General features: G+C 36.2%; 1 protein-coding gene across 1 annotated transcript; it reads left to right on the top strand.

The window, feature by feature from the left end:
- Positions 1 to 140: 140 nt before the first annotated feature.
- On the top strand, positions 141 to 12,939 carry LOC131944322 (transcriptional adapter 2-alpha). The gene is made up of 12 exons (XM_059304880.1): positions 141 to 325; positions 2,960 to 3,148; positions 3,656 to 3,747; positions 3,917 to 4,014; positions 5,684 to 5,734; positions 6,671 to 6,877; positions 7,192 to 7,255; positions 7,942 to 7,985; positions 9,329 to 9,436; positions 10,499 to 10,659; positions 11,767 to 11,928; positions 12,718 to 12,939. Exons 2-12 carry the CDS (start codon positions 2,960 to 2,962, stop codon positions 12,907 to 12,909), a joined length of 1,368 nt encoding a protein of 455 aa, XP_059160863.1. The 5' UTR covers positions 141 to 325; the 3' UTR covers positions 12,910 to 12,939.
- The last annotated feature ends 11,626 nt before the right edge of the window (positions 12,940 to 24,565 follow it).

The following is a 24,565-nucleotide window of genomic DNA, read 5'->3' as shown; positions in this document are numbered from 1 at the left end:
ATTGCCGTATTGGCTATTTATTTATGTTGTAACAAACATGCATTTTAGCAAATGCTTCATCGGCTGTTTTATTTTCGTCTTATCGAACTTTGATCCAAATCTACAATCTAGATCTAAATCTTGATCTAGATTCTATATTCTATAGATTTAATGCAACGCTAACTGTCTTTTGCATACTTAATATATTTGTTTATATCTAAGTTGTGTGGAAAAGTCACTGGTTAACTTCATTAGGCTTAGATTCCAAACTTTTTGTTTACTTGTGCTCTAGTTGTTCTGGCATAGACCTAGATCTCTAGATCTACAAAAGATTCGTTTAATTAAAGTATTATCCTATTACTTACTGTATTACTATTATTAATATTATTATTGATATAGAAAAAATATCCAAAACTACTAGATCTACTAGATAGTAGATATCTAATTAGTAGTAGTAGTACAATTATGATCATATCATACACTACTAATAAAGTATTTTATTAAAATAATTACGAAGTGTCTACTCGGAATAAGATTTTTCGGCAAAAGATAGTTCTGCGCATGCGCAGTGACCTAGGGTTAGGGCTAGAATGAGGGTTAGGGGTAGGATTAGGGATAGGGTTAAGGATAGGATTAGGGTTGGTATTAGCCAGTATTAGGGTTCTGCGGTTGTAAACACGCATGCGCAGTACCATCGAAAACATCGCAGCTAAGTCGTAGTTTCTCTCCATTGCGCATGCGTATCGCATGCGTATCTTATTCTGACTAGAATCGGCCTAATAATTAAGGTAATCTTTAAATCTATCGTTTTAGGTAGCCTAAGTAAAATCGCCCGCGGAGTAGTAATGTACGAAAAAGTTACCTCATTGTCAAGGCTTTAATAGAAGTATATAGATCTAGTACAGAGGTTCCCAACCTTTTTTTACTCTAGAGCACATTCTAAAATATCGGTAGGGAGGCGGGCACCACCTATTTTAAATCGACAAACTCCTTCCAGAGGCGTAGCGACCCTTCCCGGCGCCCGGGGACAAAACTTTCTATATTTGCACCCCCACCCCCTCAAACTTTCGATTTGCACCCCCCCCCCCCTCAAACTTTCAATTTCCATCCCCCTTCAACCTTTCGATTTGCACCCCCCCCCCCCTCAAACTTTCAATTTCCACCCCCCTTCAACCTTTCATACGAATCATTCGGCGGGCGCCATGGTGCCCGCGGGCACGTGGTTGGGAACCCCTGATCTAGTATATTGTGATATATTTGTGTCAAATATTATAGATAGGCCCTAAATGAATAATAAACCTAAATCAATAGCTAAATATATCAATATGCTATAGGCAAGAAATTAACTTTAAACAGCAGTGTTTGCAAGCAGGATTTGCTATATAAAAAGCGGCCAACTGTAAGTTAGAGTGGCTTCCCCTGAATCTTGCGCTATAAGTACACAGTAAAAAAAATAAACAAGATGGCTGCTATAGTAAATGAGCATGGCTACATCTGTTGGAAAATTCGCTAGTCTTCATTTATCATTTATTACTGAAAAGTTTTAATTCAGTTGTTTAAAACCAGGTACATAAATGAAACAAGGAAAAATTTTTGTATTTTTCAAAACATAATAAATCATCCTCGAAATGTGAAATAATTTTTAAAGTTTAAGGAGTCGCCTGTTTTTCACATTACTAGTTGCGGGCGATTTTACATACCTAAAATGATAGATTACCAATAATTAATCCATAATTGATAATAGGGCCTACATAGGACCTACATGGTAACAATATATAGTAACATAGCTAGTGTGACTACTACTAGTACTGTACTACATTTACAAACTTAGCTTAGTTTTAATAGTTTAGTAAGTTTATTAATTAAGATCTACTAGTTTAGTTACTTTAGTTAGTAGATTTCTAAGTATAGGCATATCGACTTCCGCTGTTTCGATTCGGTATTCCACATCCGGACTTTTTGATGCAGCCTTTATAAAAACTCACCATTTTCCGAAGAATGCAGAACATCACTTTTAGCATAGAGTTTTTAGAAATATTCGATACAGATATTCTAGTGTAGTCGTATTATATGTTTCGATTACCGCCATTATGACAATCTTAAAGCTAAAAATGATCGCACGATTATAATGAGTTTATCTCGCAAACATGTCCCGTATGGTGCTGCCACATTTTAAATAAGTTTACGTATTAAACACATTCTAAGTGTCTTGCCATTAGCTTTAAGTCTCCATTAAATAAACGTATTATAATAACGGTTTTATGGCATTCACTACATCTGTTTACGAGTTATTATACATGTCAAATCCCCGAGCTAGCGCTTCGGCCTTGACAACGCCATGTCGTCTGTTTAACACAGCATTACCTATTATCGATAAAATACGTGCCCTAATGCCAATGGCGTAGTTTTTGAAGTTGGAATATCTAGCAAAGAGTTCTGGGAGATTAGGACTACGCCGGGTGATACCACCAATGGCATGACGTCAAGGCAAAACATGGCACAATTTACAGTTCAATTAATGGTTAATTTAAGTTAAGTAGTTTTAAAATACAAATTGATGATGGACACCATGACGTAGATTTGCTAACTAAAGAGGAAACAATGCTACATCCAGTTGTATTATTAACCCGTTAGAGATAAAAATCGTTACTAATTAACACACACGCTAATTGCAACTTTCACAGACAAACGATGTACTGATCAGAAATGTCCACCAAAAAAAAAAGATATAAAAATACATGTACACATACTTATATACATACTTGTGTGTATACATGTGACATGTGTATAGCATATATTTAAATAGTATTTAGGCATATATATATATACATATATATATATATATATATATATATATATATATATATATATATGCCACACCAGGTGATACCCCACCTAGTGAGGCTAATGCCTCTTCTCTTAGACAATCATAGACAATCAATTTATTCTAAATTATTAAAATCAACATTATTTCTCACAGATGGCTTCTGTTGAAAATGACAGTGGGCCAGAATCATTTTACTCCAGCTGCCAAGTATGTAGCGCTGCACTTGAAGTACCTTGGATTCGCTGTGTCAAGTGTCAACCTAATCTGGACATTTGTACTCGTTGTTTTTCATATGGGGCAGAGATTGGTCAACATGAGAGTGATCACCCTTACACAGTTGTGGTAAATAGATTTTTGTGTTTTTGCTTGTCAAAGTTGATTCAATAAATGTTAGATTATCTCATAATTTATAAGCCCCAGGTTACACAATAGTCTTGTATGAAATTTCGTATGCCTTTTTATAAAATCTATTGCAACTTTATTATGGTTGCGCATGAGTGCAAAAATAAGTCTAAAAGGGGATATTGGTTGAGCTCTTAAATTTTGAGAAAACTGATATATTAAAAAAAAACCATTAAAAACTAGTGAGAGTGAAAGTATTATAGCCTGTGGCTACAGATTGTATGGCTAAACATTGCCCACTTAGTCTACCCATGAAGTTGAACTTTGTAGTTTTGAGTCTTTTTTTTAAAAAGTTTGTAGAGAAGCAGAATATTTTTATCAACAAGTAGGCCTAATAATAGATTATTTTATTTTGGTTACAGATGATTTCAAATTAAAAAAACAAAACAATTTCATTTGTGGTATTGTATCAGATTGGTTTAATCTGTCAACATTTATATTTGACAGAAACTGGATTTTCCACTGTTTGAAGCCAGCTGGACTGCAGCCGAAGAACTGCGTTTGCTGGATGCCATTCAGGAATATGGCCTTGGCAATTGGTAGAGCTGTTACTTTGTTTAGTAATCAAAATAGGTGCATCGACAGACATTTTGGTTCTTTATCATACTCTATTAGAATAATCTATGTTGCTGCTTCTCTGAAACTATCAAATGTGAACATAAAAATATCACTTCATTTGAAGTGACCAAATTAACTTATATTCAACAGGCCTGCAGTAAGCAATCGAATGAGAACAAAGTCCGCTCAAGAAAGTGAAAGACATTACTTCAGCTGTTATGTAGACAAACCCCAACCGCCTCTTCCTGGTATAAAATATTATTGTATTTATTTGTTAACTCTTTAAGCCCAGAATTATTTTAACGTTTCACCTGAATTATTTCTTTTTCATTAAATTTTTTTCAGTACCTATGCAGCAAAATGACTCATATCTTTAATTCTTTTTATCCGTTGATTTAAAACCCACACATTACTGATATAAATTAATCATAATTGAATGCCCCTACACACTAATTTTAATTTTAGGCAATTATTTATTTATTGGAGAAAAATATTTACTTAGTTTTTTTAAAAAAAAAAAGAAGAGTTGATTTTTTTTCGTGGGGAAAAATACGCTTCTGTCAGGAAAATTAATTATAAGAATTATTTTCCATGAGTTCATTTTCATAGAAAATGAAAGTGAGTTCATTGTTCTACAAAAACCATGTATTAGCAAAAATACCTCAATTTTGGTTCATTTTGTAATGTGGCAGCATACAGTGGCCACTGAATAGCGTTCCGCAGTGTTAGGCAAAATTCATTTTTGCTAGTGATTTTACAAAAAACACTATATAAAATACAAAAATCAACTCAACAAAAAAAAACTACAAATAGTAAATGCAACAAAAAATAGCTGCTCTAGCAATAGCATGACCTAGTAGATTTACAATTCAAAACTTGGATCAGGACAAACAACGAATTAAATAGAGAAAATATGATAGGTTACTGGGTGCGTCATTACAGTTTTAAAGAGTAAAAAAAATTTGTTTCCATTTATATGTGCTAACCTAGTCTGTGGCCTTGGGCTGACACAGCAGTTTATGCAACATAGGGCTGCTAATTTACTTCTCACACAGCAGTTTATGCAACATAGAGCTGCAAATTTACTTCTCACACAGCAGTTTATACAACATAGAGCTGCTAATTTACTTCTCACACAGCATTTTGTGCAACATAGAGCTGCTAATTTACTTCCCACTCAGCAGTTTATGCAACATAGAGCTGCTAATTTACTTCTCACACAGCAGTTTATGCAACATAGAGCTGCTAATTTACTTCTCACACAGCAGTTTATGCAACATAGAGCTGCTAATTTACTTCTCACACAGCAGTTTATGCAACATAGAGCTGCTAATTTACTTCTGACACAGCAGTTTATGCAACATAGAGCTGCTAATTTACTTCTCACACAGCAGTTTATGCAACATAGAGCTGCTAATTTACTTCTCACACAGCAGTTTATACAACATAGAGCTGCTAATTTACTTCTCACACAGCAGTTTATGCAACATAGAGCTGCTAATTTACTTCTCACACAGCAGTTTATGCAACATAGAGCTGCTAATTTACTTCTCACACAGCAGTTTATGCAACATAGAGCTGCTAATTTACTTCTCACACAGCAGTTTATACAACATAGAGCTGCTAATTTACTTCTCACACAGCAGTTTATGCAACATAGAGCTGCTAATTTACTTCTCACACAGCAGTTTATGCAACATAGAGCTGCTAATTTACTTCTCACACAGCAGTTTATGCAACATAGAGCTGCTAATTTACTTCTCATTATCTTTAAATTTAAAATACTTTTTTATTTGAAGCGTCTGTATGGTGCAAGTGATAAAATATTTAAAGTATCAAAAATTAAATTAATAAAGTATTTTTTAAATACAAAAGCATTTCAGAAATGAAACTGTGTACATCTTTATATTATTTTAGAATTTGAAGATCGTGATATTTATACCACCGGAGCTCCTGTTACGTTTAAATGTAAGTAGGCCTCTTATTTCTAATTTTAAGCTCTAGCATTATTTAATAGCCTCTTTCAGTTCTAATTAGCCTAGCCATAACACTATATTTTAACTTGTTTTTTAATTGATGTTTAAGTCACAGATGAAATGCTCAAACATTACGTTACACTTTTACTCTAAGCCTCCCACTATCTTCCAAACTTTAAGCATTGCAAGCCTTTTTTTTTTTCAAATAACGCTATCCTGAAGAGTATAAATAACTCAAACACCTTTTAAAGCTGCTATATGCTATAACATACACTCAGTAGTCAGTGATATAAGATTTCTGTCCTATAATCACTATAGATATTTCACCCTTGTCAAAAGTTTACACAAGATTTCTGCCCAATTCTATAGATATTTCACCCTTGTCAAAAGTTTACTCTAGATTTCTGCCCAATTCTATAGATATTTCACCCTTGTCAAAAGTTTACACAAGATTTCTGCCCAATTCTATAGATATTTCACCCTTGTCAAAAGTTTACACTAGATTTCTGCCCAATTCTATAGATATTTCACCCTTGTCAAAAGTTTACACAAGATTTCTGCCCAATTCTATAGATATTTCACCCTTGTCAAAAGTTTGCACTAGATTTCTGCCCAATTCTATAGATATTTCACCTTTGTCAAAAGTTTACACTAGATTTCTGCCCAATTCTATAGATATTTCACCTTTGTCAAAAGTTAACACAAGATTTTTGCCCAATTCTATAGATATTTCACCTTTCTCAAAAGTTTGCCCAACATACTCTCATAATACAACTGTCAGTCCTGCCAAGCAGTTGTTGCTCTTAGTCTTTTACTATTACCACACCAAGAAGAAAAATATTTATTTTATCAAAAATAAATAATTATAAGTACAGTAAACCGCGTACTTAAAATTAGTAATCATATGTTATATGTAAATACTTGACAGTGTCGGACAACCCACCTCGGCCTCCTGAAGGGTCATCCACCTGGGTGGAGCTGGGTGGATACTCCGCTGCAAGGAGTGACTTTAATTATGAATATGATAATTATATTGAAATGGACATAGCCCGGATCAGTTTCAGTGACGATGAGGACGTGCAGGCAGAAGAGGAGGGTGAAGAAATGCAAGAGGAAGATAAAATATTTTACAAAGGTTGGTTTTTACTCTTAAAGTTTGGTCACACCTTTATAATACTGAGTATTATTTTATAATGTCCATTTGATTTCTTACACTTTTATTCATAGTGCAGTTTATGTCCTCTGTACTCATTTAGCTTGCAGTGTTTAAATATGTTATTTTTTTATTCTAAACACCTAACACTTGTATGATTTCTTGCTAGAAAATTAATAGTGCCTAAATTTTGTGTAGATTTTTTACTAGCCTCATTGTTATTCAGTTCATCAAATTTTTAAAAATAATGCATTTTAAAAATGTGTATAACGAAAATTTTCTCTTGTTATATTTAGACCTAAACTTGGCAGTTTTGGATGTATACAGAAATAGCCTATTAGAGCGACAGAGAAGAAAAAAGTAAGTTGATGCTGTTTTTTACAAGCTTTTATTTAACTTGCGTCCTCTGTCTATCTGTGGTGCTTTTGTCCTTGTCATGGGTCCAAACGAGCGAGCAAAATTTCAACCACTTCTAAAGGAGAAATTCTTTCACAAATTTATATATAGGGCAAGACCCGATGAAAATGCAATGTTACGAAACATTTGACTTAATTAGATGCAAATTAATTTTTAAATTATTAATTAGTTTCCTATATGAAGAACTAATTTTCAAGGTTACTATACACGCATCACATTCATTTAATATGCAATCCTTTTTAGTCCTGCTGTTCTAGTGTATAGAAATTTTAAATATGTTGAACATTTTTTTATAAAAATTGTTTTAACAAGCTTTTATGTAATTCTGCACTAAAAAGAAGAAATTAATTATTTTCTTTAAATAAATATTCAAATAACTAAAAGAAAAATGTGGGTCCCTATATTATATATTGAATACCTTAGTAAAATTTAAGAATCGGCATGCGTTTCTTTTTAGTTATTTTTTGTATTGTGTTTTATATTATTAGGAAAATATTAACTAAATCTCATCAGTAATATTGATTTACATGAGATTAAGGAAATAGATTGCACTTTTTGTTACAGATTTTCAATATATTGTAAGGAGTCAAATTTTGACATTTTAAAGTGTAATTTATTTTATTTCACAGAATCATCAGAGATTACGGCTTGATCAACTTAAGAAAATGGTATGGTAAGTAGTTTACAACCTTTAATAAGCTTACATTTTTTAGAACTTGGGTACTATTAACCTGTAAGTAAAAGGCCATTCCTATTTGAACATCAGAATTGAGCTGATAAAATATTTCTTGTGTAAAATGTCTCTTCACATTGAGACGTACTTTTTCTTTTAAATAATAATTTGGCCATAGATGGGCCCAAGACACATGGGGCAGATGTAGTAGAGTTCATCTGCTTCAAAGACCTAGGCATATGAAGGATAGCCCAGCCGTTTTTGTTTACATAATGTGAGTTAGGGTGCACTCAGGGATGTTCTACGGACTTAAACTCGGAGTTGAATTCGAGACTCTCTGGTTAGCAGTCTAGCTCTCTACCGCTTTGTTAGAAACTTGATGTATTCTCTAAATAACTTAATCGGGCCACACATTTTCATGAGCTAGTTATTCTATTTTGACAATAAATATGTTGCCTGGCATACTTTTTAAATTTTGTACCAAATCCTACTTAAAGTTTTATCACATTGTACTTAAAATTTTATCACATCCTACTTAAAATTTTATCATATTCTACTTAAAATTTTATCACATCCTACTTGAAATTTTATCACATTCTACTTAAAATTTTATCACATCTTACTTAAAATTTTATCACATTCTACTTAAAATTTTATCACATTCTACTTAAAATTTTATCACATCCTACTTAAAATTTTATCACATTCTACTTAAAATTTTATCACATCCTACTTAAAATTTTATCACATTCTACTTGAAATTTTATCACATCCTACTTAAAATTTTATCACATCCTACTTAAAATTTTATCACATCCTACTTACATTCTACTTAAAATTTTATCAAATCCTACTTAAAATTTTATCACATCCTACTTAAAATTTTATCACATTCTACTTAAAATTTTATCACATCCTACTTAAAATTTTATCACATTCTACTTAAAACTTTATCAAATCCTACTTAAAATTTTATCACATTCTACTTGAAATTGTACAAGCAAATAATCCTTATTTAAACCATTGATGCTTATGCAAAGTATTGGTTTACTTGCCTGTAATTTTTTATTGTGCACATACTATTTAACCACTGTTGTGATTTTTTTTCTATAGACAAATGTTACTATATTTGTATTTTTTTTCTATAGCATTGTTCAAATGAGTAGAATCAATTTTTTACACATGTAAAATAAAATGTTTCATAAGCTAGCTGATCAACTTGTTCAATAAGTTTTTTTGTTATGAATAGTTTGACCTGTTAAGCTGTCACTTAATGTCCATCAAATCCTACCAGTTTTTGTCAGTGTTGGGCAAAAGGAGACTTACTGTTTCTTTATTTGTAGTCTATTTCAGACGGCGCTATGATTTCAACTTTGCTTTGGATTGTTTTCGACCATTCATGAAACTTTTCCCTTGTGTCCAGTTTGACAAATATTTGGAAAGTTTGTTGTGTAAGTTGTTTGTTTTTTAACTTATAAGATAATAGTTTTCTTTTCTTTATGTTACGATTAATGCTTTTTAATTAACTTTTTTAAATGATAGTTTTACACCTGAACATTGGATAAGCGTTGTATTCCAGACTGCTTTTATATTCCCACAGCACATTAAAAAATTCTGCCCATGGTTTTTTTAGATTTTCACATTTTCACATAGAAATCAAGTCAAAAATCAACTAACCAGATTGACCTAATTATTAATCTTATCTTAAGCATATTGAGCCCATAATCCAAAATTTGTTTCTAAAATTAAAATTTATATTGAAATTTTATTTAACTGTTAATTTTTATAAATAAACTCCCTAAATTTTTTAATGTTTAAAAATCCTCTTACGGCATGTTTATTTTCATCAAGCCAATGTTAAAGTAAATTAGTTGATAATTTTGTTTCTATAGTTGTGTTCTATCTCTGTAGATGAGCAACAGCTAAAATCAGAGATATTAATGTTAAAGTAAATTAGATGATAATTTTCTTTCTGTGGTTGTGTTCTATCTCTGTAGATGAGAAACAGCTGAAATCAGAGATATTAATGTTGAAGTAAATTAGTTGATAATTTTGTTTCTGTGGTTGTGTTCTATCTCTGTAGATGAGAAACAGCTAAAATCAGAGATATTAATGTTAAAGTAAATTAGATGATAATTTTCTTTCTGTGGTTGTGTTCTATCTCTGTAGATGAGAAACAGCTGAAATCAGAGATATTAATGTTGAAGTAAATTAGTTGATAATTTTGTTTCTGTGGTTGTGTTCTATCTCTGTAGATGAGAAACAGCTAAAATCAGAGATATTAATGTTAAAGTAAATTAGATGATAATTTTCTTTCTGTGGTTGTGTTCTATCTCTGTAGATGAGAAACAGCTGAAATCAGAGATATTAATGTTAAAGTAAATTAGTTGATAATTTTGTTTCTGTAGTTGTGTTCTATCTCTGTAGATGAGAAACAGCTAAAATCAGGGATATTCATGTTGAAGTAAATTGGTTGATAATCTTGTTTCTGTGGTTGTGTTCTATCTCTGTAGATGAGAAACAGCTAAAATCAGAGATATCTCGCCTGCAGGAGTACAGGCGTCACGGGATTACGAAGCTGCGATCTGTAAAACAATACTATGTACTTAAACAAAGGAGGGAAGACACCAGGGCAAGGAAGAATCTCTTGACGGACATTCTTAATCATGTCAAGGTTAGAACTCGTGTGAATTTCATGTGCTTGGTTTTCATCTAAACTGGTCAATTGCTGTCACTCAATGTATTACATCCTTTTTAGCGCAATTTCCATACGGACAATTGCGATTATTAACTCGTCATTTCTGGATGGATGTGTGTCCGCAGCGTGTCCGCAGCTTTAAGTCGTATCTCCTCAACGAAGCAATATCGAGGACTAGTTCCAAAAGCAAATATGTTAAGCAAGTTCCAAGGATGATTGTGGGCCAAAAGTATCCCGGAATTCCTTCCTGGATTTCCCAGAAAAGCCAAAAAACCTCGAACAAATGCAGTTTTTGGTCCATATCTCTGCAACCAGACCACTTAGCGACTTGAAACATTTACCAATCGATTCCTGCCATAATTTAGAACAATTTTGCCGAAGAAAGTTTTCAAAAATATCCTTTCGTTCGGTCACAAAAAATTAATTAAGAACATTTAAACTCAGCATCGTGTAGGCCTAGGATGATATTTACTACTTTTTTAAACTGAGCATCTTGTAGGCCTACTCGTTAAAATAAAACTATTTCTGTTGATATAGGTTAATATAGTTGTCTTTTTTTTTTACTTATTAATTCAAACGTTATTTTTGTACCCTATTAATTTATTTATAATTTATATGAGAGTGATAGGGAGTTACAATTACAAGGTTTTGTTTCGCTAGGCCTAATCATTTTTTCACATTTTTTAACAAATTAATTAAGGAAATTGCACTTAAATTGTCACTAGACTTTTTATTAACTTGTTTTTTCATTTTCTTAACTTTATTGTTTACTTAAGTACAATAGCAGTTATTTTGTGTTTGTATTTCTCATGTTCTTTAAAAAATTATAATATTACTAAAAAGATAGTATTTGTGTTTGAAAACACTTGCTATAGCTTAAAATACACAGTTATACTAATACTGTTTAAATAAATCATACAATTTTGACTAGTGACTATTTTTTATCTGTTGTTCTGGGTAACAAATTTCAGCCAAGAGGGAATATGTGATTTTTATCTGACATGCAAATATTTTGTTGGCTAGTTTGAAACTGAATTAATAAATCTGTGTTGATGCTTGTAGATGTACCTTTATTTATTCCAGGACGAAATGTTTTTCCAAAACTGGCTGGCCAAGCAAGCGGCCAAAGAAGGATCCAACAAAGGTCTGAACATGGCCATTCCACCTTTAAACAAAAGAACTGCCCAGCGTCTTCAGATTGATGGCTTACCTGGGTATGACAAACTTAACGAGGCAGAGAAAGAGGTATACAGCTCCTGTTTTGATTGTATACTTTTAGACCTGAAGGTTAATATGATAGAAAAACAAGTAACCATCTGTTTCTTGTTTTTTAAAGTAAAGTATACTTTTACCTGAGGGTAAAAAGAAAAAAATTTAATCATCTGTTTCTTGCTTTTTAAAGTAAAGTTTACTTTTAGACCTGAAGGTTAGCGAGATAGGAGAATTAGTAATCATCTGTTCAATAAGTAAGTTCCCTTTCAAGCCTGACGGTCTATGGGGCAAGTGAAGTAGAGTTCACCTTTTTGTGTGACCTCTTGGCATATGAAGGGATAGTGTGGTCAGCACTACGCCCAGCTGCCTTTACTTACCCATCAGAGTAGGGTGGACTCAGGGACTGTCTACTATCTTGAACACGGATTCGAACTTGAGATTTACAGATTATCAGTCCAACTCTCTACAGCTAGGCCACTCCGTCTGTTTATGGTTTTCTGATTCTCACTTTATGAACGGAATATATTGTGATCATTACTACTACCCCCCTCTTGGCTTTGTCAGGCACCCTTCACAGCTGGGTGGACTCAGTATTTTAACTCTTGTAGCAGTCTTGTTTATGTTTGTTTATTTTACACCAAACAGAAATATTTGGGTTGCTTGATAAACTCAGTCTTTTTTTTAAATTTTGTTTTGAATGCATAATTTTGATCACTTCGCTGGCACCAAACCTTGTTGAGAACATATATTAAATATAGAATTTTTTACTTTCTTGCAAGATATTTGACTGTTTAGCTAAACCATTTTTCCACGAATCTACAGCTCTGTTCAGAAGCTCGTTTGGTCCCTGATGCGTACCTGGAGTTCTCCAAACTTCTAATATCTGAGTGTGCAAAGAGTGGATTCCTGCGACTAGCCCAGGCTAGAACTCTCATCAAGATTGATGTCAACAAAACCAGGAAGCTCTACGACTTTCTAGTCTCTAACGGCCAGATCAACAAAGAGCCACCTTAGGATGTCCGTTGAAATAAATACTAGTGTAAAGTTTGTAACAAAGTCTCTTGTTTTGTTTTAATTGTATGTGATTTATTCTAATTTATAACAGTCACTTGTTTTGTTTAAATTGTATGTGATTGATTCTATAAATTACCTGATTTAGGATGTCAGGTTGGCTGTCAGTGGAACACACAATTTTTTTAGACTTCAGGTCAAGTCTGTATAATATATTTGAGCTCATCCAGCTTTTTAAAGTACCTTGTTCAAATTCTGGGTTTGTAAATAATACTGATGACTCTAACAGCATATAAGAAAATTAAAGGGGGTGACTAAAATTATTTATTAAATATGTAAAATTTAATTTATTTGTAATTTTTTTAAATTTATGAGAAATAATGGAAGAAGTAATGAACGTAAGTAGTTTCCAATCGTCCAACTTGACCTGAAAAAGATTCATTTAAATACCAGCTTTAATTCTCCCCTATGAAGTTAGAGAACTCTTAAGGGAAATAACTCTCCAAAGTTTTTACCCTCTATAAAAAAAGACAAGCCTTTCTTCTATAACCTTTACTTCCACTCAACAAAAAAAAAACGTGCCTGGCAACTTGGATATCTTGGTTAAATATTGAATCAGGCAATCTAATACCTGGCATGGCTAGCAGTGCTGGAAAAATCTGGCCACAATCAGGCAATCTAACACCTGGCATGGCTAGTAGTGCTGCAAAATTTTTGCCTCAATCATGAAGTCTAATACCTGGCATGGCTAGTAGTGCTGGAAAAATCTGGCCACCAGCAATGAACACGTACAACCACCCGTTGATATGCGTGAAGCACACAGGACAATCTATATATATAATTCTCTTCTTCGAGCCGTTAGAAAACAAGCTGCAAACGCTCTCCCTACCTCCCCACCCCTACATGGTTTTAGTGAGCTGTGTTCACTCTAAATGTTTACAAGCAGAGCCAACGATTTTAAACGTAGGGGGGGGGGGAGGAGGGGGGGGGGGGAGGGAAGAAAGGGGGGGGTATGGTCCTTAACGAGCTACTTATAGTGTTTTAAAGAAATATTTTCAGTGTCAGCGTTGGTACTGTCGAATTCACAAATTATGAATTATTGAAAATTAGAAACAACTAAATAGCGGCGTATGTTATGCCGCGGGCCGGCTCGTTCAGTTTAAATCAATAAATTAAGTTTGTTTCAGACAGTGCCAGAGTTTCTTCCAGGCATCTCTTCGGGGGGGCTTAGCCCCCCCCCCCCCCCCCCCCCCGAAAATTTTTTACCGCCCCCCCGAACGAAATGAAATTTATATAATTTATATAGAAAATATATACTTTTAACAGTGTCCGCCCCCCCGAAGAAAGTCTTCCGCCCCCCCCGAAAATTTCAAGTGCCCCCCCCCCCCCCCCGGAGAAAAAAGTCTGGAAGAAACACTGGACAGTGCACACCCCCCCCCCCCTCCCCTGCCTCACAAGCCCATTAAAGTTTTTAAAAACTCGTATCCACAACCTGTCAACCAGAGTTTCTTCCAGTGGGGGTGAAGCCCCCCCCCCCCCCCCCCCCCCCGAATTTTTTTTACCGCCCCCCCCCCCGAACGAAATGAAATTTATATAATTTATATAGAAAATATATACTTTTAACAGTGTCCGCCCCCCCCCCCCCCCCGAAGAAAGTCTACCGCCCCACGAAAATTTCATGTGCCCCTCCGGAGAAAAAAGTCTGGAAGAAACACTGCTGTCAACGTCCACTTGATCAAGGCTGTAACTTAAAGTGGTGACGTTTTAGGCCACGTCTATTATTGTATTCCAAACAGCTTCATATTCATCTTTTTCCGTTCGTCGACAGAAGACATACCGGGCGGGTGAAGTAGAGTTCATCTGTTTTAATGACATCGAGGGATAGCGTGGTCAGCACTATTTCTGACCGCCTTAGTTTTCCCTGACGTGAGTCAGGTACCCATAGGAGCTGGGTGGACTCTGGGACGTCATACAGACTCGAGTCGATACTCCGGAGAATTTCGGATTAGCAGTCGTTAGCTCTTACCATTTCACTACGCAGTCCTATTTCAGCTTCACACTACTAGATTGAAAAGAATAATTCACTAGGTTTTATATTCAATTTATAGAGAATTTTATAACAACGTTTTCTATAAACCAAATGTGATCATTATTAGACAACGATGTCCCATTTCAGCTTTACACTACTAGATTGAAATGAATAATTTCCTAGGTTTTATATTAGTTATTAGAGCATTAAAAAACCTTCAATAAATAACATGTGACCAGAGTTTCTTCCAGGCATCTCTTCGGCCCCCGAAAAATTTTTACCGCCCTTCCCCCCCCCCCCCCCCCCCCCGAACGAAATGAAATTTATATATTTATATATATAGATAATATATACTTTTAACCAGAGGCGTAGCGACCCTTCCCGGCGCCCGGGGGACATACTTTCAATTTGGCGCCCCATTGGGAGCAAATTTTCGATTTGCACCCCCCTCCCCTCAAACAACTTTCGATTTGCACTCCCCCCCCTCGAGCTTTTCATTTGCACCCCCCCCCCTCAAAACTTTTAATTTGGCGCCCCCCCCCCCCTAAGGTCGGCGCCCGGGGACATATACCCCCCCCGCCCCCCCCCCCCTCGCTACGCTACTGCTTTTAACAGTGTCCGCCCTCCCGAAGAAAGTCTACCGCTCCCCTCCCCCGAATATTTCAAGTGCTCCCACCCTTCCCCCCCCCCCCCCCCCCCGGAGAAAAAGGTCTGGAAGAAACATTGCATGTGACCATCATTAGACCACGCCGTCCCCTCAAATAGCCTCATATTGAACAGACACGTGTCATTGAACCCGTGTATCCTCCGCCGCGTCCCCCCAATCCCACACTCCTTTAATATGGTACAGGTCCTGACTTCCTATTGACCAATCACGTGTCATTGAACCCGTGTATCCTCCGCCGCGTCCCCCCAATCCCACACTCCTTTAATGTGGGACAGGTCCTGACTTCCTATTGACCAATCACGTGTCATTGAACCCGTGTATCCTCCGCCGCGTCCCCCCAATCCCACACTCCTTTAATGTGGGACAGGTCCTGACTTCCTATTGACCAATCACGTGTCATTGAACCCGTGTATCCTCCGCCGCGTCCCCCCAATCCCACGCTCCTTTAATGTGGGACAGGTCCTGACTTCCTATTGACCAATCACGTGTCATTGAACCCGTGTATCCTCCGCCGCGTCCCCCCAATCCCACACTCCTTTAATGTGGGACAGTCCTGACTTCCTATTGACCAGTCACGTGTCATTGAACCCGTGTATCCTCCAACAAGCCACACTCCGTTTGCACGTGATATAATTTAATTTACATTTATAATTATATATAATGTTATACCAGATATATTTAGCTAGTAGTGAACGTCGCCAGGGAAAGACCACCTCTCCTATTGGCATACCATTTTGTTCTAGTCCTGTGGTTGTTTATTTTCGTCTCTTTAAATTTAACACACATGGCTGTAGAGACGCAGCTAGGGAAGGGCGGGTGTGGTGCCCCATCGGGCGCCAACCCTAAAGGGACGCCATAACGGGTAGTAACAAATTTAAAAAGCTTATTTTTAAACTAGCGTCTTATAAACCGTCGAAGTTCAGAAAATAAACGGCTACAAGGCTTTCCACACTGATTTAAACCGTTTTCTACATCAAGTATGTGGCGACATAATGAAAACCGTTACGGGATAGTGAGTGGTAAAAAGCGCCACCAACCTTTTCAACAACGGGGAGAAGCGGGGGGGGGGGGGGGGGGGGGGGGGGGGGGGGAAGGGGGGGGGCACACAATTTTGCTGGGGACGGACGCTGGTAAAAGTATATATTTTCTTTATAAAACTCTCTGGCGGGGAACGTTTGAAAGTAATTTCTCCATTTTTTTTTTTAGGTTTTTATAGCTAAATCGTTTTAACATTTTTTGTACAGAAAATTTAACCATTTAACAAAGCCGTTTACTACTTGTAAATAGTTGGGGAAAACATAATTTATTTCGATTACAGTGGTAGCTAGAGTATACTTCGTTCCGTAGCATTGCTCGTATCCATATTGCTCGAAACTCAAGGCGATTTTCTCCATTGAAATTAATTGAAATGCTATTAATCCGTTTCATCTCCCATTTTTTTTTGTTACACTTTTTAAAATAAGAAAAGTGTATTTATACATTACAAATATTATTACATTACAAATATTTTTTATAACATTAAATAGGATAATGCAAAGCAAGAAACAGTGTATTTACCTTCAAAATTTACCTTCAAAATATATAAATAAATAAATAAATAAATAAATATATATATATATATATATATATATATATATATATATATATATATATATATATATATATATATATATATATATATCTGCTGTTTTTTGCGTTTAGTGTGTGTAGGTGTATTTTAACATTTTTTAAAATATATGTCTTTGGTGTTGTTGTTTTTTTTAACTTTATTTTCACCAAGTCCGACACATTGCAATACAAATGTTTTAGACAGACCCTTAGCATATTTGGTGACGGAGTGGTCTAGGGTTAGACAGCTGGGCTGTTAGCTCGTAAGTCTCGTGTTCGAATCCTGGTTCAAGTCAGTAGATCGTCTCTAATTTTTCACAGAAACAACTGAACTCTACTTCATTTGCCCTATAGACCGTAAGGTTTGAAAGGAAACTTTACTACTACTTACTAGCATGATTGAATGAACTAATCACTTATATCGTTCGACAAAAGATTACAAACATTCACTTTACTATGTTACTAAAGCTTAAGTAGTTACGTATTTTTTATTTATTTAGTTGTTCATGTTTTTTTTTAAAACTGAGTTTTCTTCTATGTGGTTTTTCGTGATTAAGAAAGACTTATCGAAATTAAAAAAGAAAACAAACTGTTAAAGTTAAATATGGTTGCTATGGTATTAAATGGGTAGGACACTCAAATGAGAGTTGACATGTTATAAAAATGTTTAGCAAGAATGTTTTGTTACCCTAACCTTAAGTATGCTCGCGTGCTAAACACGAATTAAAATTCAAAACATGCCTCGCAAAATAAACCGATAGAAAGATATACGCACAGCCCGCCGCCTACCTCCCCCAACCAATCACACCTCACCCGCACCTTACCTGAAATTTCACCCCGCAACCTCCTTTACACACACCACCCCACCCCCCATGCCGACCACAAAGAAGAAAAAATTACACTTGACCATTTGAAGAAAACCGAGTTTAGACTTTCTCAGATCAACTAGACTATAATTTGTTTTAGACTTTCTCACTTCAAATAGAATATAATTGGGTTTAGAATGTTTCACTTCAACTAGACTATAATTTGTTTTAGACTGTCTCAGTTCAACAAAATTATAGTTTGATTTAGACTCTCTCAGTTCAACTAGACTATAATTTGGTTCAGAATTTTTCAGTTCAACTAGACTATTCATCTATTTGAAACAAAAATTTTGATGAGGCCCTAAATGTTTATAAACTAAGATTTCAATGTTTTAAATATTTTCATTGAAGTCTAATTGTTGTACCTAAAAAACCTTAAAATTTCCTTATAGTTATCCTGGAGAAATCTGATGACGAATGGACAGGAGTTGTCCAATAGGCAGGTTACAGTAGAACGCTGCCGGAGGTTGGGTTTTACAGAGAGACCAGGGTTCCAACAGTTAAGAAACGTCACCTATTTACGAGTTCCAACATAAGCGACGATCGACTTAATTGAGAACCGTTTCTATGCATTCAAAGAACTTTTTTTTGACCTTGATTAACAGAGCTGGTTCTAGGCTAAACGTTACCTTAACAATAGGGGTCGGATCGCCCTTTAACGATGTCACACTCTTAGGTGTGTGTGTGTGTGTGTGTGTGTGTGCGGCAGGGGGGGGGGGGGGAGAGGGGGCTGAAGGGTCGGAATTTAGCGTTTTTTTTAATAGAAATTAATTAATTTTCGCGTTTTGAAAATGCTTTTATAGTAAAGTGTTGTAGAAATTAATTGATTTACTCAATGTTGACAAAGAACAGATAATGTATTCAAAATATTCGATGTTTTAATAAACGAGGGGGGGGGGGGTCATTGGCTTAGGTGTGATCTCATTTAGGGGTGAGGGTCGGGATTTTCGTGACGATGTGAGGATGGGGAGGCGGAGGGAGGCAAGAGAGGTCAAAACAAGTTGAGGTAAGTTTTAGACGAGCCCTAAATGGACAAACTGAAACCCCACCGCTTTGAAACCAACATTCTCCTTAAGGAGCAAATGCTCCTGTGTAACGTGTATTTTGTGTGCGCGGTACTCAGAAGTATTTACACAAGGGTATACGTCGTTGTTTACAAAATGGCTGTGGTACAGGTTTATAACTACTGCGCGATCGCACAGCTTAGAGAAACAGTATTTGGGACCGTATAGCGTTGGCTGGTTGTTGAAGTGAAAGTTTAAAAAATGAGTTTTAAAAAAACGTTAAAGTTATATCCCCTGTCTTTAAGCGCTTCCCTCCCCTCCAACATGAAACTCAATTTATTTCTTTTCTCACAGCCTACACAATACCACCTATTCGATTGATCCAGGTGAAGTGAGCGAGCAGGGGGGGGGCGAGAAGAGGGGGGGGCAATCAGGATTTATCTGCAGCCCAGACCTTTGTGAGTAAGTCACGTCAACAGGTACTGTCCAGGTATATAAAGTCAACACGTACTGTCCAGGTATATCTAGGTCAACTGGTACTGTCCAGGTATATCAAGATCAACATGTACTGTCCAGGTATATCAAGGTCAACAGGTACAGTCCAGGTATATCAAGGTCAACAGGTACAGTCCAGGTATATCAAGGTCAACATGTACTGTCCAGGTATATCAAGGTCAACATGTACTGTCCAGGTATATCAAGGTCAACATGTACTGTCCAGGTATATCAAGGTCAACAGGTACTGTCCAGGTATATCAAGGTCAACATATACTGTCCAGGTATATCAAGGTCAACATGTACTGTCCAGGTTTATCAAGGTCAACAGGTACAGTCCAGGTATATCAAGGTCAAGATGTACATACCAGGTATATCAAGGTCAACAGGTACTGTCCAGGTATATCAAGGTCAACAGGTACAGTCCAGGTATATCATGGTCAACAGGAACTGTCCAGGTATATCAAGGTATATCAAGGTCAACATGTACTGTCCAGGTATTCAAGGTCAACATGTACTGTCCAGGTATATCAAGGTCAAAATATACTGTCCGTGTATATCAAGGTCAACAGGTACAGTCCAGGTATATCAAGGTCAAAAGGTACAGTCCAGGTATATCAAGGTCAACAGGAACTGTCCAGGTATATCAAGGTATATCAAGGTCAACATGTACTGTCCAGGTATATCAAGGTCAACAGGTACTGTCCAGGTATATCAAGGTCAACAGGTACTGTCCAGGTATATCAAGGTCAACAGGTACTGTCCAGGTATATAGTCAAGATGTCATTTTGTCAGTCAAATACTGTAAGTGTGCTGTTCTTGGACACAGTCACATGACGCAGTCCATAGTCTTGTCTTCTACAGTCATATGACACAGTATGACCCCCTCATAGTCTTGTCTTCTACAGTCATATGACACAGTATGACCACCCCATAGTCTTGTCTTCTAAAGTCATATAACACAGTATGACCCCCCCCCCCCATAGTCTTGTCTTCTACAGTCACATGACGCAGTATGACCCCCCCCCCATAGTCTTGTCTTCTACAGTCATATGACACAGTATGACCCCCCCCCCCCCCCCATAGTCTTGCCTTGTACAGTCACATGACACAGTATGACCCCCCCCCCCCATAGTCTTGTCTTCTACAGTCATATGACACAGTATGACCCCCCCCCCCCCCCCCCATAGTCTTGTCTTCTACAGTCACATGACGCAGTATGACCCCCCCCCCATAGTCTTGTCTTCTACAGTCACATGACGCAGTATGACCCCCCTAGTCTTGTCTTCTACAGTCACATGACGCAGTATGACCCCCCCCCCCCTAGTCTTGTCTTCTACAGTCACGTGACGCAGTATGACCCCCCCCCCCCATTAGTCTTGTCTTCTACAGTCACATGACACAGTATGACCCCCATAGTCTTGTCTTCTACAGTCACATGACGCAGTATGACCCTCCTAGTCTTGTATTCTACAGTCACATGACTCAGTATGACCCCCCCTAGTCTTGTCTTCTACACTCACATGACGCAGTATGACCCCCCCCAGCTCCCCCCTACAGTCACATGACTCAGTATGACCCCCTAGTCTTGTCTTATACAGTCACATGACGCAGTATGACCCCCCCCCCCAGCTCCCCCCTACAGTCACATGACGCAGTATGACCCCCCCCCCCCTAGTCTTGTCTTCTACAGTCACATGACACAGTATGACCCCCCTCCCCCCCCTACAGTCACATGACGCAGTATGACCCCCCCCCCCCCTCCCCTCTACAGTCACATGACGCAGTATGACCCCCCTAGTCTTGTCTTCTACCTGTCCACGACAACGACCCAAGACAGTGATCAGACGAAATAAAATCTTAGCTAAGTTTCCCCTTTGTCTCGGATTTAAAGACCCATTTCAAGCAGGACAGACACATAAACATAAATCAAGCAGCCCCCCCCCCTCCTCTGCTCCCGTCACCTACCCCTTTTCCGCCATTTTGTGACATGAAATCACCTACCTGCCCCCAGACACCCAAGTGCACATCTTACCCCACGGACTGAGTAGCAGGTCTTTCAACATGTAGATTCAGATCTCAAGAAAGTTGAGAATAAGGCTTTTGTAGTACAGCATATAACAACGTGAGTTATTCAATTGACACATTCTGTATATATATATATATATATATATTATATATATATATATATATATATATTATATATATATATATATATATATATATATATTATATATATTTATATATATATATATATCATACATACATACATACTATATTGCGATAATTGTTGTTTTTTAATTGGTGCTCATTCAAAATATCTAATTGGTGATCTTTCAGCTAGATCATATTATTGGTTACTGAGCTGATTTGAAGTGGCAATCACTCAGCTAAATAACATTGATGGTCACTGAGTTATATCTAAATGTTGGTCACTCAGCTGAAAGTGAGTTGTGTTTTTTTCAGCTAAATCGAGATAATGGTCAACAATTTTATTTTAAAAAAATGCTTACTCTAATCAATCTAAATTGTCAACATTGAGTTAAAGTTATATGGAGGGCTAAAGGGCGTCAAGCCAAACCAAACTTTGGTGTCAAGGTGGTGGATAATTGGTGGGTCTGAGATCTAAATAATTGGTGGGTCTGAGATCTAAATAATTGGTGGATCAGAGATCTAAATAATTGGTGGATCAGAGATCTAAATAATTGGTGGGTCTAAGATCTAAATAATTGGTGGATCAGAGATCTAAATAATTGGTGGGTCTAAGATCTAAATAATTGGTGGATCAGAGATCTAAATAATTGGTGGATCTGAGATCTAAATAATTGGTGGATCTGAGATCTAAATAATTGGTGGATCTGAGATCTAAATAATTGGTGGATCTGAGATCTAAATAATTGGTGGGTCTAAGATCTAAATAATTGGTGGATCTAAGATCTAAATAATTGGTGGGTCTAAGATCTAAATAATTGGTGGATCAGAGATCTAAATAATTGGTGGGTCTAAGATCTAAATAATTGGTGGATCAGAGATCTAAATAATTGGTGGGTCTAAGATCTAAATAATTGGTGGATCAGAGATCTAAATAATTGGTGGATCTGAGATCTAAATAATTGGTGGATCTGAGATCTAAATAATTGGTGGATCTGAGATCTAAATAATTGGTGGATCTGAGATCTAAATAATTGGTGGGTCTAAGATCTAAATAATTGGTGGATCAGAGATCTAAATAATTGGTGGGTCTAAGATCTAAATAATTGGTGGATCAGAGATCTAAATAATTGGTGGATCTGAGATCTAAATAATTGGTGGATCTGAGATCTAAATAATTGGTGGATCTGAGATCTAAATAATTGGTGGATCTGAGATATAAATAATTGGTGGGTCTAAGATCTAAATAATTGGTGGATCTAAGATCTAAATAATTGGTGGATCTAAGATCTAAATAATTGGTGGATCTAAGATCTAAATAATTGGTGGGTCTGAGATCTAAATAGTTTGTGGGTCTGAGATCTAAATAATTGGTGGGTCTGAGATCTAAATAATTGGTGGATCAGAGATCTAAATAATTGGTGGGTCTAAGATCTAAATAATTGGTGGATCAGAGATCTAAATAATTGGTGGGTCTAAGATCTAAATAATTGGTGGATCAGAGATCTAAATAATTGGTGGGTCTAAGATCTAAATAATTGGTGGATCAGAGATCTAAATAATTGGTGGGTCTGAGATCTAAATAATTGGTGGGTCTGAGATCTAAATAATTGGTGGATCTGAGATCTAAATAATTGGTGGGTCTAAGATCTAAATAATTGGTGGATCTAAGATCTAAATAATTGGTGGATCTAAGATCTAAATAATTGGTGGATCTAAGATCTAAATAATTGGTGGGTCTGAGATCTAAATAGTTTGTGGGTCTGAGATCTAAATAATTGGTGGGTCTGAGATCTAAATAATTGGTGGATCAGAGATCTAAATAATTGGTGGGTCTAAGATCTAAATAATTGGTGGATCAGAGATCTAAATAATTGGTGGGTCTAAGATCTAAATAATTGGTGGATCAGAGATCTAAATAATTGGTGGGTCTAAGATCTAAATAATTGGTGGATCAGAGATCTAAATAATTGGTGGGTCTGAGATCTAAATAATTGGTGGGTCTGAGATCTAAATAATTGGTGGGTCTGAGATCTAAATAATTGGTGGGTCTAAGATCTAAATAATTGGTGGATCAGAGATCTAAATAATTGGTGGGTCTAAGATCTAAATAATTGGTGGATCAGAGATCTAAATAATTGGTGGGTCTAAGATCTAAATAATTGGTGGATCAGAGATCTAAATAATTGGTGGATCTGAGATCTAAATAATTGGTGGATCTGAGATCTAAATAATTGGTGGATCTGAGATCTAAATAATTGGTGGATCAGAGATCTAAATAATTGGTGGGTCTAAGATCTAAATAATTGGTGGATCTAAGATCTAAATAATTGGTGGATCTAAGATCTAAATAATTGGTGGATCTGAGATCTAAATAATTGGTGGATCTGAGATCTAAATAATTGGTGGATCAGAGATCTAAATAATTGGTGGGTCTAAGATCTAAATAATTGGTGGGTCTGAGATCTAAATAATTGGTGGATCTAAGATCTAAATAATTGGTGGATCTAAGATCTAAATAATTGGTGGATCTGAGATCTAAATAATTGGTTGTTAGATAGGATGGTACCATTTATTAGATAGGATGGTACCACTTATTAGATAGGAGGGTACCACTTATTAGATGTAGTGATACCACTTATAAGATATAATGGTACCACTTATTAGATAGAATGGTACCTCTTATAAGATAGGATAATACAACTTATTTGATAGGATGGTACCACATATTAGGTAGGATGGTACATGTTATTAAATAGGATGGTACCACTTATTACATAGGATTGTAAAACTTATTACATAGAAGGGTACCACTTATTACATAGGATGGTACCACTTA

This window comes from Physella acuta, unplaced genomic scaffold (genome assembly GCF_028476545.2).
Source record: "Physella acuta isolate Inbredline_101_S28 unplaced genomic scaffold, ASM2847654v3 ptg000045l, whole genome shotgun sequence".
NCBI lineage: Eukaryota > Metazoa > Mollusca > Gastropoda > Physidae > Physella > Physella acuta.
This window is presented reverse-complemented; position numbering and strand designations above follow the sequence as displayed.